Source organism: Carya illinoinensis, chromosome 11, assembly GCF_018687715.1.
Source record: "Carya illinoinensis cultivar Pawnee chromosome 11, C.illinoinensisPawnee_v1, whole genome shotgun sequence".
Taxonomy (NCBI): domain Eukaryota; kingdom Viridiplantae; phylum Streptophyta; class Magnoliopsida; order Fagales; family Juglandaceae; genus Carya; species Carya illinoinensis.
Genome location: NC_056762.1, coordinates 32528657 through 32542491, shown reverse-complemented (window position 1 = coordinate 32542491; position 13835 = coordinate 32528657). Strand labels below are relative to the sequence as shown.

General features: G+C 35.1%; 1 protein-coding gene across 2 annotated transcripts; it reads left to right on the top strand.

Annotated features, from left to right (window-relative positions):
- The first annotated feature begins 3120 nt into the window (after positions 1 to 3120).
- On the top strand, positions 3121 to 8472 carry LOC122282080 (probable aquaporin NIP5-1). 2 transcript variants are annotated; one of them, XM_043094011.1, is made up of 5 exons: positions 3121 to 3326; positions 4637 to 4803; positions 6821 to 7240; positions 7329 to 7390; positions 7776 to 8472. In XM_043094011.1, the coding sequence occupies exons 1-5, from the start codon at positions 3266 to 3268 to the stop codon at positions 7969 to 7971; spliced, it is 906 nt and encodes a 301-aa protein (XP_042949945.1). In that variant the 5' UTR covers positions 3121 to 3265; the 3' UTR covers positions 7972 to 8472. The 2 variants fall into 2 exon arrangements, with proteins under 2 accessions (XP_042949945.1, XP_042949944.1); XM_043094010.1 differs by lacking the exon at positions 3121 to 3326 and having other exon boundaries at positions 4585 to 4803.
- The last annotated feature ends 5363 nt before the right edge of the window (positions 8473 to 13835 follow it).

Genomic DNA, 13835 nt, shown 5'->3' with positions numbered 1-13835 from the left:
GCAGTCAAGAAGATTATGCGATATCTCAAGGGAACTGCAGACTATGTGATGTGCTATTAAGGTTCAGATTTGCAGCTAAAAGGTTATAGCAATGCCAACTGGGGCAGTGACCTAGATGAGCGTAAATCAGCCATTGGGTATGCCTTTCTGCTCAACAATGGCGCCATTACATAGAGCAGCAAGAAACAACCCTGTATAGCTTTATCCACCATGGAGGCAGAATACATAGCTTGTTCTGCAGCGATTCAAGAAGCTGTTTGGTTACGGAGATTCCTCAAGCATTTAGACATTGGCACGGATTCTTCAGATCCGGTGACAATATTATGCGATAGCACTGTTGCTCTCGCATATGCTAAGGAATCTAAGTATCATGGAAGAACCAAACACATAGATATCAGATATCACTACATCAGAGACATGGTAGCGCAAAAGGAAGTGGTTTTGAAACACCTCTCTACAAGTCGCATGGTTGCTGATCCCTTAACGAAGCCCATAGCAAGAGATGTCTTTGAGGCTCATGTTAGGAATCTAGGACTGCGTAGACTGTAAATGTATTTTGTGTTTCAAATGACATTTAGATGTAACCTTTCCTTTGAGATATTAATACAATATGATTCAGTTATTGTCTTTATCGTATTGTCTTTCTAATTGATACACAAGATATATCAACAGGCTAAGATCGGCTCACTCACACCAGCGATCGCCTCTAGCGCTTGAGAAGCGAGTAGAGATGAGACATTGTGTTCTTACATACTTGTCCAAATGGATAAGTTAGTAGACACAAAGATATGTCATTTTAGTGGGAGCTAAGATCAAGTCCAATGAGAGGACTATGCATGGGTTACCCCACAACTTATGTAACCTGTGGTTAGCCAGATGTGAGATCCTCTTTGACACCTTGGAAGCGAGCAAATAGAGGAACTCGGGTTAGACGCTTAAGGAGCAGCTAGACTAAGATCTGTACGGTGTTGATATAGACATATGCTTTTTAAAAAAAGAGAAATCCACCGTAGCATGTGTTTCATACTACATGTGCTTATTCGACCAAATGAGTAAGTGAGTAAATGGTTCCCCTCTTTCTCACTGTGTGAGTCTCATTTTTTTTTTTAAGTGTCCTTTACTTTTGACTATGTCACAAGATGGAGGTTATAAAGTCTGCTACTTTGGCATGTTGTCTATGGCCATGATTAATACGGTCTAAAGAGGCATTGCTGGGAAAGCGGTTTAACCAAAATTGAATGATATGAGTGCAAAGGGAAGATTCTTCGATATCGCATCTTCGATAGTGTTTGCTGACATCAAACTATGACGCTACATACTGGTAGCAACTAAGGTTGTAAACATATTGAAATGATTTAGATATAGTCAAGCATTGTTCTGAGTTTTCTGAAACTCAATAGGGTTTCAAAAATGCTTGAACTGATGCAATCGAATGAGTCTAGGACATAACCAAACACTTTAGGGATGTTACTATGCTAGTCTTCTCTGGGAGAGATTTAGTGTATGTACTCTCACCTTTCTATAAGATATGCTTGGTGGTCGCACGGCCTGTTTACTTGCATGAATAAGATTGAGAACATTAGAGAAATGCTGACCTGGGGTCATGCCCACTGTGTGCGAGTGGGAGATGTTAATTGGAGGGGCGCCCACGTGGGGCAAACCCCTCCTTTACTACTGCCTAATGCATGGCTTTAAGCCATGCGTTATTTGCTTATAACGCATGGCTTAAAGCCATGCGTTTCTACAAAATAAATGGCAGTTTAAGGCTGGCCTTTAAGGCCAGCCGTGTAAGGGGCTATATATAGCCCCCCTCTTTTGATTCTTGGGAATCATCAGAAAAAGTAAAAAAGCTCTCTCTCTTAAGATAGTATTTAGGCTGTGGATTGTTAAAGCGTTACTCTAGTAGTATGCTTTACCACTAAGTGAAAACTTTTATCAATCTGGAGAAACTTGTGGAGTAACTTTATAAGCTGAGCTTGAGGTACTTTCCACTGTGCATTCTTATATACAGGTAATCTTTGAGATCTCAGATACAAACACCTCTTAACTGACTTTAGCATCGGAGTGTTTGTAAGAGGAACCTCCCTTGAATTTCATCAACAAAGATCGGCTGATTAGTAAAAGATTGAAAGTGAAACACGTCTCCAACACTAGCCTTATGTGTAAAGTAGCCTTTGCTTGCTTAAGTGATGGGATGTGCATTGACTTTTTCTGAATAATATGAATTGGAGTGACTCTTGGGCCTTGGCCTCCTTTTTTCTTATATATATATACGGCCATGCATTTATGCATTAGCTCTGGAATTGAACTGCCGCTTCTAATCCTCCTTTTGTGTACCTCTCTCTCTCTCTCTCTCTCTCTCTCTCTCTCTCTCTCTCTCTCTCTCTCTCCCTTGTCTGCATATATTCCTTTCCTCTTCTTCTTTTGCATGCTGAATTGATCGAGTTTCTTTCAGGTTTTCTTTTCATCTCCCCTGGCATATATATATATATATATATATATATTCAGCTATAACTTTGCGGGTGAATTTGGGTGAATTTGAGTTTGAAGCTGGATCCCTCAGTTTTCAGCATCCTTCCTTGAACATACCTCCATAAAAACCTTTCCAGCATGTAAAGTCTGCCTTCCCTACTCAATCACAGAATATAATATATATTCATCCAAAAAACCGAAAAAACAAGTGTTTTTTTTTCTGCATGTTTGAAGAATTAAAGTTATCTTTCTTTTAGTGATATATAGTTCTGTATATCCTGACTCGCTTCAGTCGGCCTATTCCTTAGCAGTAAATTTATAGAAGAAAAATCTAGTTGCAAGCACAATTATATATTAATTTAATGTGATTGATCAAAAAATAGATTTTATTAAAAATAGTACTAATTTAAATTTTAAATATGAAAGAATTAGTATTAGTACGCAGGTTATTACACGACTTTACTTGTATATAACAAAATTCATTCCCAAAAGCCTCAAAAACATATAATTTTCTTCCCACTCATCCCAAAAAACCCAGAAAAAGAAAGAAGAAAAATCAAAAGTGTTACCCAGTACTTTCATCGAGTTCATAATGCTGCCGTAGTCAAATATCTTAGCTGTCTTCTTTTGGGTTACCTATCCTGGCCAAGATTATAATTCTAGTGTAGCGACAATTTTATAAAAATCACCGAATCATGTAATTTACATCTATCTCGCTTTCCCAGTATCCAATCACCCAAAAAAAAAAAGATCTTCTTTGTTTATTATTCATTAAGGTTACAGAAATTAAGAAATGCCGGAACCAGAGGCAGGTACGCCACCGGAGTCAGCTCCGGCTACGCCAGGGACACCGGGTGGCCCGCTGTTCACATCTCTGCGAGTGGACTCACTGTCGTATGATCGGAAGTCAATGCCGCGATGCAAGTGCTTGCCCGTGAATGCTCCAACGTGGGGTCAGCCTCACTCGTGCTTCACCGACTTCCGTTTATTGCTCAGTACACATTTTTTTAAAATAAACCTCTATTTGTATTCATATCATTGATAACTCGTATGATTGCTCAGTACACGTTACAAGAAAAATAGGATTATTTTTTTGTTGCCTATTTTAGTAGTTTCTCTTGCTGATCCAATATACATATATATATATATATAAATCTATTTATAAATTTTATTTTTTATGTACTGCTGATAGGAAACCTTTCAACATAAGTTATTCTAAAAAATATTGGCATTTTGACTCTTTTTTAATCTCTATATATATTTAAATTAAAAATTATTCTCCATTTTCTTAATTCAACGACTCATAGTCTCATACAGTCATACTATAAGATATTGATGATGACATTAGTAATAATAACAGCATATATAATACTAATAAATCACCTGTTCGATCGTGTCCTTATCGTTATTGTCTAATTTTTCTTCATCTCTCGGCCTCGGGGAAACCTCCATAAATTATATATATATAAAAATGCAAAACATAAAGATCTTAGGGAAAACGCATTACTGTACCATCGGACTGATAGAGAAGATCACTTTTATTTGTTCCTATCTTCCAAAATAGAATATCAAATAATTAGTCAAATTTGAGGAAGAGTGTTAGAGATATTTCCTATCTATATTATATTAGAGATATTTTTCTCTTTTTCAAGTGAACCCTATCTCATTACAACCAAATATATATATATATGAGGAATGATTTATGATAAAAATAATTATTAAGAATTGGAATGAACTCATTTAAATAATTATTTTTATCGACATTTTAATAATGAATAATTGGTCGACTATTCCTTAGCAGTAAATTTACAAAAGCCTCAAAAGCATGTAATTTTCTTCCCACTCATCCCAAAAAACCCAGAAAAAGGGAAAAAAAAATCAATAGTGTTATCCAGTTTCATCGAGTTCATAATGCTGCTGTAGTCAAATATCTTAGCTGTAATCTTTTGGGTTACCTATCCTGGCCAAGATTATAATTCTCGTGTAGCAACAATTTTATAAAAATCACCAAATCATGTAATTTACATCTATCTCGTTTTCCCAGTATCCAATCAGCCAAAAAAATAAAGATCTTCTTTGTTTATTATTCATTAAGGTAACAGAAATTAAGAAATGCCAGAACCAGAGGCAGGTATGCCACCAGAGTCAACTCCGGCTACGCCAGTGACACCGGGTGGCCCGCTGTTCACATCTCTGCGAGTGGACTCGCTGTCGTATGATCGGAAGTCAATGCCGCGATGCAAGTGCTTGCCCGTGAATGCTCCAACGTGGGGTCAGCCTCACACGTGCTTCACCGACTTCCCTGCACCTGGTATCTCTCTCACTCGCAAGGTAACTCCGATCCTCAGATCGGAACCCTCTCTCTCTCAGTTTATCTCTCTCTCTCTCTCTCTCTCTCTCTCTCTCTCTCTCTCTCTCTCTCTCTCTCTCTCTCTCTCAGTTTATTGCTCAGTACACACTTTTTTTTTTTTTAAATAAACCTCTGTTTGTATTCATATCATTGATAACTCGTATGATTGCTCAGTACACGTTACACGTACACATCACTCGGATAAATATATCTATATGTATATATATAGGCAAGATTAATCAATCTTCTTCGAGTTTAGATAGATGGAACAATGGCTGTCCTCCATTTTTTTTTTTTTTGAAATGATGGCTGTCCTCCATTTGTTCACACAACGTTGGTGTTCTTACGGATGATTCGGCTATTTCATGGCTCTTAATTAATATATAGATAAGCATGTACGTAGTCGTGGTATGGTTGATTAAGAAAATAAGAAGTTTTTTTTTCCTTCTTATTTTCTTATTCAAGAGAAATATAAAATAAGTTGAGTTTCTTCTAATTAAATTAAGCATATATATACTTACTAATTTTGTGTAAAGAAAAATAGTATTTTTTATTTTTTGTTGCCAATTTTAGTAGTTTCTCTTGCTGATCACAAGATGGTCAATATATATATATATATATAAATCTATTTATAAATTTTATTTTTTATGTACTGCTGATAGGAAACCTTTCAACATAAGTTATTCTAAAAAATATTGGCATTTTGACTCTTTTTTAATCTATATATATATATTTAAATTAAAAATTATTCTCCATTTTCTTAATTCAACGACTCATAGTCTCATACAGTCATACTATAAGGTATTGATGATGACATTAGTAATAATAACAGCATATATAATACTAATAAATCACCTGTTCGATCGTGTCCTTATCGTTATTGTCTAATTTTTCTTCATCTCTCGGCCTCGGGGAAACCTCCATAAATTATATATATATATATATAAAAAAATGCAAAACATAAAGATCTTAGGGAAAACGTGTTATTGTACCATCGGACTGATAGAGAAGATAACTTTTATTTGTTCCTATCTTCCAAAATCTATAGAATATGAAATAATTAGTCAAATTTGAGGAAGAGTGTTAGAGATATTTCCTATCTATATTATATTAGAGATATTTTTCTCTTTTTCAAGTGAACCCTATCTCATTACAACCAAATATATATTTATATATATATATATATATATGTATATATGAGGAATGATTTATGATAAAAATAATTATTAAGAATTGGAATGAACTCATTTAAATAATTATTTTTATCGACATTTTAATAAAGAATAATTGAGCCTTGTCTACATGCAGATATATATATATATATATTATAACTTGTCGATCTATATAATAATATGAGAAGAATTTAAGGGAATTATACCGAAATAATTAAGGGCGTTTGTTTATTTTAGCAGATCCTCCCTTAGATTAATTTATGTTTAGGTCGTTTTCTTGATTGATAGATGTCTTATTAATTCCTCTTGATCGATACATCGATGTCATTAGGTCACGTCTACGCACAGACTTCTTAAGATTGGTGACCTTTTTCCTCTATTAATGGAATTATAATTATTTTTTGAGAAATTGTTAGTAAATTTGGGAGAAAAAAATCTCCTCCATCCTAGATATTTTTTTTTTTTAAAATTAGAAATTAATAATATTCAAAATATTGTTCTATTTGATTATAGTTTTCATAATAATATACTAGAAGTGGTAGACGAGTTACATAAATTAAGGATATGTTTGTTAATATTCAAAATTCTTATCTTTTTAGTATAATTTTTTTAAATTTTCATATAAAATATAATAAATAATTCATCTTTTTCAAATCTTAATTTAACTTTTTTAAATCTTAAAATAATATTAATACTAAAAAATAATATTTTAAAATTTTATTTCAAATTTAAAATTTTCATATCTATTTCTAAACTTGTCCTAAATATTTGTGTATTAAATAGAGTTATTTTTTTATTTTTTTATGTATTTTTCGTGGATTTGCAGCTTGGAGCAGAGTTCGTGGGGACTTTCATCCTGATATTTGTAGCGACGGCAGGACCCATTGTAAACCAGAAGTACAATGGAGTGGAGACACTGATCGGGAATGCAGCTTGTGCAGGGCTGGCAGTGATGGTCGTGATTCTGTCGACGGGACACATCTCCGGTGCACATCTCAACCCATCTGTCACCATTGCTTTCGCAGCACTGCGCCACTTCCCCTGGGCTCAAGTCCCAGCCTATATTGCGGCACAGGTTTCAGCTTCTATTTGTGCTTCCTTCGCTCTCAAGGGTGCTTTCCATCCCTTCCTGTCCGGCGGAGTCACGGTTCCTTCCGTAAGCACCGGCCAGGCTTTCGCCATCGAGCTCATTATCACTTTCATTCTCCTGTTCGTTGTCACCGCCGTTGCCACTGACACCCAAGCGGTACGTATCACGAAGAAGGAAAACCAATCCAATTCACATGTATTCAGATCATCATCTCTTGTTTTTCTCATTTTGATGTTGCTTACAGGTGGGAGAGTTGGCGGGCATTGCTGTTGGAGCTACTGTTATGATGAACAGTCTCGTGGCCGGGTGAGTATATTCTTTTTTTTTTTCTTTTTCTTTTCTTTCCATTAATGAAGGGTAGCAGATTTGTTTTTGTATCGTTTGAGGTCAAAAGTTTAGAGCACGAAAAGTAAGTTTGATTTATTGAGTTCAACATCAAATAATTGAAACAAGAAAATAAGGAAAATAAATCGTAGAGAAACCATTATATCGAGAAAAGACGGGGTCACAAAGTAGGGGTCACCCACTATAATTGGGAGGAATGCACTTAGGCAGGTTGACATCCACATCATAACTAAGATCATAGAAAGAGTCTGGAAGTTTTGTTCTTACCTCAAACATTGAAAGGGAAAACAAAAAGGATTCCAAAGGAGGATTTCATAATAATCTTTAGGTTTTAACGGGGCTGCAGGCCATCAACCGGAGCTTCAATGAATCCGGTACGCACTCTGGGTCCGGCAGTTGCAGCAGGAAATTACAAGGCACTGTGGTTATACCTGGTGGCGCCCACACTTGGGGCCCTTCTTGGTGCAGGTACATACACGTTAGTCAAGCTCCGAGACGAGGAGACTGATCCGCCGCGCCAGGTCAGGAGCTTCCGTCGCTAGGCATGCAGCACTCGAACCTAGCTATATATGCTTGCCTTTCACGCCGATCCTGATGCCGCTGTTGTTGCAATTTCCTACACTACTTTTTGGCAGTGTTTGGACTTTCAAGTACCATGATGTGATAGTTTGAAAGTAATATAATAATAAGAAGAAGAAGGATAGAGGTGTCGTGGGCACCTGAGGATGTGACCGAAAGTCTTCTCTCTACAGTTGAATTGAATAAAAAGGACATAATTTCCTTCGTCTGGTGCTTGTCATCTTTCGGGGGACTCTCTCCTTGGATGGACCGCTGTGTTAGGTTGGATTTGCCTGTCTTTGGTTTTTTGGTCTCCTTCGCAAGAAGACCCGACTTGTAAAAATTATGCGTGTTGCGTGCCTTTGGTTTTGTTTCCTTCGTGAAAATACTCTGCGTTTGTTGCTTATTTGGTGCCGAAATAATGTGTATTAGTAGGAGTGATTTGTTCATATAATACTATACTCCTTTGTTGTTTTGTTTGTGTATTTTATGATCAGTAATCAGTCAGTAAATAACTAGCTTTTTAAACCCAGTCTTTCGAAAGCTGCCAAACCCGAAAAGGGTAGACATCAAGACGTGATCTCTTTCCCGTAATGCCGTTTATCTTCTTATTTTCCATTCAAATGTAGAGGATCAAGTCTAATGATGCTAAATTGGTAGATCCTATATTGACAGTGCTGAACCATTTTGAGAAAATGTTAAGATTGTGTGAAATTGGGTAATTTTGCACACGCATTGGCCAAAATACTGACACTTGTGCAATATTATCTCAATTCGTGCAATCTTCACATTTTCTTGTTATATTTTTGTTAATCTGTCTTTTCAAGATAATAAGTACAATGAGAAATCTGCCAACTCAACATTATCGGACACAAATCCTCCTGCATCAATTTTTCCAAAATAGAAAAACTTACCCTAGAGTTCACATCAGCATCAACAAAGCGTGGACTAAGGTGTTTAGTCTCAATTCTTAGTTTCGTTTAATTAACTAGTCACCATAATAATTATTTTTCTGTGTTGCATCATATTTCTTCTCCGGAGTATCTTTTTCTTTATTTTTTCCTCCCTTTGCCTCCTAATCTACATGTTCCTATGTTCAGGTGGACTGTATTATTGTAATTCCTCAACAAACAAAGCATGAGACTACCACTAATTTGATTGAATATCAAAACTTATTTCAACGTGTCCATCATTATTTTCCAAAATACAATGTTCTTGCTTATCTTCAACATCAACAAGCCCTGTCTTGTATTCACGAGGAATGGTACTCCTCGTCAATTTTCATCCTTAATTAGCAAAAGACCTGTTGAGTTTGACATCTAACTACTCTAGTTTCTCTATTATTTACCCACATACATTATAGAGCAATGTTACATACAGTCACTTTTGCGTACTCCATGCGCACTCCACTGATATGATTGGCTGGATTATTTTTTTTTTAATATTCAACCAATCATATCACTGGAGTGCACAAAAGAGTGCACAAAAAGGACTGCACATAGAATTTTTGTACATTATATATCTATCTACTATAATAAGAGACTATCCAACAATAATAAACATTAATTTTCACATCCGTGTTAAACAGTACTGCTACAGTAATAAACAGTATTTTTTTTCCTTCTTCGCATCCTTGATGAAAAGCATTGATATTATTTTTTCTCTTAGGAAAATGATTATAAGCACTATTTTGTCTTCGAATTATTGGCATTAATTGTTTTGCTTTTCGTATATATATTAAATCAATAAATATTAATGAGTAACACTATAAAGGTAAGCATGTGCAAAATATCATTCAACACTACAAGTGAACGTTCCGGTGTTTCAACCCACACATCAACAAAATATGGTACATAAGAAATCATGCTCAATTTTAGTTATAATTAGTTAAATATTTTGTAATGTAAATGTAAAATTTTATTAATCCATTTAACCCATGTAATTTTATTAATCCATCTAACTCACCATCCAATTTTTTAACAAAAGTTAAATGTTTTACAATATTAAATTGCATAAAATAAAGAGTGAAATTAATGCTTAGGGGTGTAACTGGTCTAGTCCAGTTTTGGACAAAATCTAAGACCAAATTGGTAACACTGGTTTTGCATTTTCTAAAACCGATTACGCACCAGTTATCCCTTTAAATCGGTACTTCCAGTTTTACTAGTTTCGATCCAGTTTTTTTGTTTTAATATATTAAATATACTAGTTTTCTGGGGACGGGGGGATGTGATTTTTTGTTTGCTTGCATATGTACATAGGTTCCCAATGAAAATGGCTTATTCCCACCACCACTGGTGAACAGAAATGAAGGCAAGGGAAGCTCCCCATCTTCATTCACTTAGTTTCAACTTTCATCATTGAAGCTTTCTCAAAAAGGACTTCCAGTAGGTATTGTCTCTAAGTGCTCGAATAATGAAACATCCATTTCTCACTTCTTGCTAGTTACTATATATACAGTTTTTGAGCTAGACTTTCTTTGCCATAAAGAGTACTCTTGTTAGTTTACATTGGGTTAATCGAGTTCTGCAACTTACAAACTGGTGTGCAAACACGCCACTTGTTACTAATAATTCTTTTCTTGAATTATTGGAGGCACGCTTGAAAGACAAAAACAAAGAGAAAAAAAAAGGGGGGGATTAAAATCCTTTTTTTTTTTTTTTAATTCTTCTAAAACGACTGATTCGTTTTTGTCAAAGCATTCAATCAAAATAAATTTTTTTTCCTTGAAAAAAAGGGGGAGGCAGAGGTGATTAGCGTAGCAACCTTTCTTAGGCATGACTATAGGAGCCCCTCCCCGTTACGAAATATTCGGTTTGAGCTATAGCTATTGTCACAAGGGTGAACCTGTCACTAGAGCATCCTTAAAGAATCTAGTTAGTCCAAAACCTATCCATGGTCCAAAGGTTAGGCTTTATTACCATAAGTGATTTCAATTTATATCTTGACTCGAACTCATGACCTTAAAGTTATGAAATATTAACTTGTATCAATTCGGCTACACCTTGGTATTCAATCCAGGTATTCAATCCAAAAACTTAAAAGTACGTGTACATATATTATGAAACACACACAAATAGCTTAATATCATGCACGTACCGAAGCCTGTAGGAAATACAATTGGCAGTGAAGCATTCTCTGATGATGATGATGATGATGCTGCATTAGGCATTAGATAATTAATTAATTTGCATTAGATAATTAATTAATTTGCATTAGATAATTAATTAATTAAGTACAGAATGTTATATAAAGAACCATGCCATTAAGTGAGTGGCAGAGGAATCTTCAAACAACATAGAACTTAATTATGCACTTTAAAGTGGCATTAACTCCATTCAAATTATGTTAATTATACGTACGTCCCTTATTAACCACACTCATTATTTAATATTATTTTATTAACGTTTATGATTAATGCTTTTGCATCTGTCCCAAACCCATTTATGGTATTACTTTTTTAATTTACAGGACTACCCCAAAATTCCCAAGAAAATAGATTTTCAGACTCTTTTGTTTGATTATTTTTGCAATGGAAAAAACAAAATATGGGTCTATTCAACCTCCAATACTTTAAGCCTTATAAGTTCGTCCATGTTTGCAACGTTATGTGGGAGATGTTAATTTAATATACAGTGGACAGATTGTATGCTAATTAAAGTGATGGCTAGAAACTAGAGCTATTACCGCAACTGATGGGAGTCACTCATCGTCACGTCCAGCCTCCAGCTCTACGCCTTGTTTTAGTTTTTAAAAATTTGAGAGCCAACTAAGAGGTGGGGGCCTCCTGATCAAAATGCTCATCACTCTTACGATTTTTAGCTGTCCCAAAGTATTCTTAATTAGGATAAAAGTAGTATTAAAGTGCTATCTTTGAACGCACTGATCATCAACCATGTTCTTTATAAACACATACATTCACACTGTTCTTGATCTAATTCCTTTTATGTTTTATGTTTTTGGGTCTTTTTTTGCCGGCCAGGTGATCAGATGGAAAGTCAGGCTGAATAAGAACATTAATATCTAGGATTCATGATCCTTTAAAACTCAAACTAGATATATAGATGGAAGCTTGATCATGGACTAGTACTGATCAATGAATTAATGATCAAAGCAGTGATCTTGAATCTTTTCAAACACATGAATGATCGATCCAGCTTTGTTTTTCGTATGTTTTCTTATGAATATCATAATGGGTTTTACGTGTTGATGAGAGCTACATTTATTATTCATTGACTTGATTGGTATCAAACATGCAGACCAATCGCATGCGTCTCAACTTGCACCAGTTGACTTCCCCGTTTTAACACCTCGAACGCAGGAATATTAGTTCATGATCTGTACGTAATTGCCAGCAGCAAGTCTTATTTTTCTTTGGGAAGAAAGTTGGTGCATATATATCATCAACTCATTAAGCATGTGATGAACTCCACATCGCCAATATGCATGCAGTAGCCAGTACTTCGAAAATATAAGAGATTCACACCCAAAACATATACACTTATCAAGCACTTGTGTTTTTACCACTTTCTCCCTGCATAAATCTTTAAAGAAGAAAGATCAAATTGGGACGACGGTGCGGACCGTCTAAGATCGCATGTTGAACTAATGATGATAGATGATTTTAGGAAAAATGTTAGATACAACCTTAGAATACCAAAGTTGTTAAACCTTACGCATTCTATTTGCATTTTATAATTAAGAATTATAAAGAATGTCACGCTTTTACACCGCTGTAAAAAAAACTTAGACTTTTACACTTTTAATAATAAGCACTGTTAACATAAATAAAGACTAATTCATATATAAATAGCCAATAGGAGTACTATAACATGTCAATTATGATACTTTAAGATGCAATATATAATAGTCTAAAGTGCAATTATACTCAAACAAATAAAGAAAAGAAAAGAAAAGAAAAAAAAAAAGAAAGTAATGGAATAAAGTATACTAGGATTCTTTTGAGGTGCTTTGGAAGTAGTCCGAATGCTTTACATATGATACGTAAAAGGATGGAAAAAATTAATAGAATATTTCCAAAACAGAAATAAAAAAGAGATTGATATTGGAGGAGACGCTGAGTTTATGTTGTATGGTATGTTTAATTGCACATAATTGGGTGGGTGGTGGAATTATAATTTATTGAGTGAAATGCAAGCGTCAGGAAGTCATGAGCCTCAGAGTTAGTGTGATTTGGTTTGGCCGACGCAAAATCTAAGGGCAGAGTGGTCATGGCCATCGTCATTGATTCAGCGACTCTAGCCTTATGTGTAAAGTAGCCTTTGCTTGCTTAACTGATGGGACGTGCATTGACTTTTTCTGAATAATTTGAATTGGAGAGACTTGGTCCTTGGCCTCCTTTTAATTTTCTTGTATATATACAGCCATGCATTTATGCATTAGCTCTGGAACTGAACTGCCTCTTCTAATCCTCCTTTGGTGTAACCCCCCCCCCCCCCCCCCCCCCCCTCTCTCTCTCTCTCTCTCTCTCTCTCTCTCTCTCTCCATTGCCTTTGTCTGCATATATTCCTTGCTTCTGCTTCTTTTGCATGCTGAATTGATCGAGTTTCTTTTAGGTTTTCTTTTCATCTCCACTAGCATATATATATGCAGCTATAACATGTCAATTATGATACTTTAAGATGCAATATATAATAGTCTAAAGTGCAATTATACTCAAACAAATAAATAAAGAAAAGAAAAGAAAAAAAAGAAAGTAATGGAATAAAGTATAATAGGATTCTTTTGAGGTGCTTTGGAAGTAGTCCGAATGCTTTACATATGATACGTAAAAGGATAGAAACAATTAATAGAATATTTCCAAAACAGAAATAAAAAAGAGATTGAT